The sequence below is a fragment of the Octopus bimaculoides genome, chromosome 18 (genome assembly GCF_001194135.2).
Source record: "Octopus bimaculoides isolate UCB-OBI-ISO-001 chromosome 18, ASM119413v2, whole genome shotgun sequence".
Classification (NCBI taxonomy): domain Eukaryota; kingdom Metazoa; phylum Mollusca; class Cephalopoda; order Octopoda; family Octopodidae; genus Octopus; species Octopus bimaculoides.
The window spans coordinates 20,296,247-20,300,785 of NC_068998.1; the positions used below are offsets into that span (position 1 = coordinate 20,296,247).

At 40.5% G+C, this 4,539-nt stretch overlaps 1 protein-coding gene across 1 annotated transcript in view; it reads left to right on the forward strand.

Annotated features, from left to right (window-relative positions):
* The window catches only part of LOC106875600 (aminopeptidase N-like), a 219,321-nt gene that overhangs the window by 150,487 nt on the left and 64,295 nt on the right, over positions 1-4,539 (forward strand). Inside the window, 2 exon segments of the mRNA XM_052974545.1 lie at positions 1,099-1,233; positions 3,628-3,693. Of these exon segments, the coding sequence (XP_052830505.1) occupies positions 1,099-1,233; positions 3,628-3,693 (201 nt within the window).

Here is a 4,539-nt window from a genome sequence, read left to right on the forward strand (position 1 = left end):
GTTACGCAATTGGTACTTAATCTATCAACCCCGAAAGGATGAAAGGCGAAGTCGACCTCGGCGGAATTTGAACTTAGAACGTAAAGACGGACGAAATACCGCTAAGCATTTCGCCCGGCGTGCTAACGTTTCTGCCAACTCGCCGCCAGGCCCTGTGAATCTATACGACTCGGGAATGATGTCTATACAGGCTTGGGAGCCCGGGGTGGCAAACGCATAGACTACCCCGTGCGGTATGCATTTTAGCTACGTCACTCGGGAGAGTGCTACTCTTTCTATATGAAAAACATCTTATTCTTCATGTCCTGATGTAGTTCAGAGTGCATTCCAGCATCCCTGGGAGTGTCTTGACCAGAAAACTCAGTCTCTAAGAGAAGCAAAGAGCATCTATTGCTCGAGTTAAGCGGATTTGTTTTGCTCTCTGATCTAAGGCGACAGAGCTGTTAATCTACCCACCATTCACCTAACACTGGTGGAATCACAAGTAGTTCAATCGATTGTAATCCTTTCTTATAAACTATAAATTAGCTATTCGTATGCCTAGTCGAAATAAACCGATAACATTGTGTAACGGTATTTTTTTTTTTTGTCTTTGGTCAGTAAGTGTTATTTTCTATTTGCTTCTATCTAGAAATCAAAGGAAATGACTACTATTCCCTTTAAACTTTGCTTTTAATGATAAGGACATCAATGTTTTAAAACTGATCTATTTTCCATTACATTTCAGAGATTCAGTACTGAGTTGCTGAAGCAGGGATATTGTTGTAGCAAATATTCTGCTCAATACCACAGATTTGCTTGTCAGTTGCTTAACCATAACCACTTGAACATATCCCTTAGTGGCTGGCAATATGTGCATCTCTGATCCTGAGCAGGAGTAATGGGGGAACATCATAGTTATGTGTTGAAAAGGATTTTGTGGGGTCTGAATAAATATAAGAAAAAACAATCTTAGAAGGAAATATTAGCCATTTTTCAAACTTTCTAGGGGTAAAAGAATAGGAAATAACAGTTGCTACCCAAGGACAAAAGTCATGTTACAAAGTATGATTAAACATATTAATAAATCTAACGCCAGTATCTGTTTTCTATTTACAGTTCCAACAATTTATTTTCAATGAACTGCAAGGTGTCATGGAGACAGATGGCTTAGCTTCCTCTCATCCAGTCTACGAAACTGTGAATAACCCAGATGAAATACAAGAAATATTCGACAGTATTTCTTATGCAAAAGTAATGTTTTTTGAAGTTATTGTTGTCGCTTGTTTTGTTGTTGTTGATGATGTTGCTGTTGATGTTGTTGTTGGTGGTGGTGGTGTTTGGAGGGGAGGTTGTCGCCCTTAAAACAAGCTGATATAGTGAATGACATACGCAAAAAACAAAATTTTCTATTAGAAATAAACCAGAGGTCGCCCAAACTTTTTAGACCATTGACCCCTTCATGGAATCCTTGACCCCTCATCAATCCCCAGGCATGTACAAGAAAATAAATAAATAATGATGATGATTAAATAGATGTGCATTTATCGAACCCTTGAATAGTCCCATAGACCCCCCCCCCCATAGGTTGATATCGACCTCTTTGGAGACCCCTGAAATTAACAAAAACTTAGCGTTTCTTTTGACTCATAACATTGATTTCAAACTTTTGTACGAGACCAGCAATTTCGAGGGAGCGGGTAAATACTTAACTGGTACTTATTTTATCGAACCCGAAAGAAGGAAAGGCAAAGAAAGGCAAAATAGACCTCCACGGAATTCGAACACGGAACGTAAAGATGAACGAAATGTCACTAAGCATTTCGCCCAGCGTGGTAATGATTCTGCAGGTTCGGCTTTTTATGACTCATAACATTAACAACTCGAAGAGAAGATAATTTCATGAAATTCAAAATTCATTTAAAATGTTATGGGAGAGGGTTATATGATGGCTGCAACTCGATTTTGATCAATGCCAGGTGTTTTGGGGAGTTACTATCCCCACTAACACAAACCTTCGTTCCATCATGTATTTTGCTTTTTCGGCTTCGACAAGATTTTGTATGCATCACATAGTACAGATGTTAAAAATCAAGCGGCGCCTGTATACGAGGCCTTGGGGCAAACCCTTGCATAGGGCCTAACCCAAACTATGCATTTGTCCCAAAAGAAGAACTGGTATCCATCACTGGATGCAAATGAAGTCGCAGGTGTTACACCAGAGTTTTCCAATCTGCTAGAGAGGCATCTAAACAAAGACTGAGAGTCTCTCACTCCCAACTGTTGGATGGCCATTGTTTCTACTGAGTTCATCTGCCCTTTGACAGGTTTTGTTTTCTTTTTTACAATGTCCAATGAAAAGAGCCCTTCTTACCAAGCAAGCCGACATACATACATACATACATACATACATACATGCATGCATGCATACACACACACACACATACATACATACATACATATATACATGCATGCATACGTACATGCATACATATGCATATATAAGTCATTGACTTAGCCTGGGTCACCCACTCTCCTCGGTTTTTCAGCCCTCATCCCTTTCAATTCCCATACATTCTGCAAATTCATTTCTTCTAGGTCATCATAAAGACTGTGAATCTGACGATTCGTTAGGACGTCAGATAGATCGCTTTGCGCCGTCTGTTCCGAGCCATTGCGTTCTTATTTCAAATCCTGCCAATGTTAACTTCTTCTTTCACACTTTTGGACTCAGTAAATAAAGTGCTAATCTGGGTCGGATTCTTCTTTTTCAACTTCTCTTTCTTTCTTCCTTCGTGGTTCAGATTCCCAGACCAGGGTTTGCGTTGTGGTTTTGAGCAAAAGTTCTTAAAATCAGAGCATGAATATCACTGAATTCCAGAGTTCTTGCTTCCACTCAGAGAGAATATTTTTACTCGTAATTCAATATCGTAAATAAAGTGTTAGTCTGGGTTAGATTCTTGTTTTTCAACTTCCCTTTCTTTCTCTCTTCCAATCTCTCTCTCTCTTTCTTTCTTATTTTTCTCTCTATCATTTGACTGTTATAGCTGACAAGATAATATCTTGTAAAAAAAAACACCCGAAGGATGGTAGCTGCGTAACGACTTTGCCTTTCTCCTTGGAATAATTCCATGTCGTATTCTGTGTGTGCATGTCAGAATTTGGACATAGTATCGCCAAATTGTTGAGAAACTTTGCATTGTAATCACAAGGTTCAACGGTGTCTTCTGAATGAAATTAAATGGACGGAAGCTATATGGCAGCACATCGGCTGAATTGTATTTGAAATTCAACGGTCTGACCATGTCACACACTGTCTCTCTGATTCTGCCTACTGTTTTAAGTTAAGGGCACATGTGTTTGCGGAATACTCAATGAACGGATAGCTCATTTGATCAAACAAATGAATACTCATCGTCGACACCGACGGAGATTCATTTACTTACTGACTTGCTCGTCAAAGATAAGTCACCAGAGGTCATTAGTGGATTTGATGGCGGAAAAATAAGGAAAGATTCCCGAGCACTTTTCTTATTTCTCTTCGAAGACGTATTTTCTCTGAAACGTCAATACTCGTGCTTGTTCGCATCATAACAAACTAAACTGAATTTGTAAATCTGTTTTAAATTGATCGTTCATCTTTTATAGGGTGCCTCCGTCATACGTATGATGAAGTTTTTCTTGGGTGAAGAGACTTTCAGAAAAGGGCTCAGGGTAAGTCATATTTAATTATTCTTTGCAATTTCACAATGAAATGCAGTGACGAGGGTTGGATGAAGTGACAGAAAAGTGATGTGATGGTTAAGAGATGTGATGTAATGTTCTGACAGTGGGGCGAGCTTATATGATATCAAAGTCAAACAGGCGTGGCTGTGTGGTATAGGCGCAGACGTGGTTGTTTCGTAAGAAGTTTGCTTCCGAACCACGTGGTTCCGGGTTCAGCTCCACTACGTGACACCTTGGTCAAGTGTCTTCTATTATTATAGCCTCGGACTGATCAAAGCCTTGTGAGTGGGTTTGATATGCGGGAATTGAAAGAAGGCCATCGAATATATATACATATGTGTGTGTATATGTGTGTGCGCGTGTCCGTATCCATGACAACGGTTGTTGGTGTGTTTGCGTCCCTGTAACTTAGCAGTTCGGCAAAAGGCACCAATAGGATAAGTACCAGCTTAAAGAAAAAAGAAAATATGTACTGGGTTCGATTCGTTCGACTAAAATTCATCAAGGCCGTGCTCCAGTATGGCGGCAGTCTAATTACTGAAACAAGTCAGAGATAAAAGATAGTATCTGTTATCGATACGGTGATGGCGGTTGGTTGTCGGTGATGGCGCTGCTGCTGTCGGGCGTAGTGGTCAGGAGGATGTATCGGGTGTAATATAGTGTGGGGTTCAATGTGATATCGGAAGGGGTAGATGGAGGGGGGTTGTGCCGCATCAATAACAGTAGCGCATAGATTCACAGCCTCAAAGGCTGTTATGGTTGCGTTGTTGATTAGATGATGCTTCGAGCTAGGAAGAGTTTGCGGCGGCGGTGGTGGTGGTCGTGGTGGTGGTG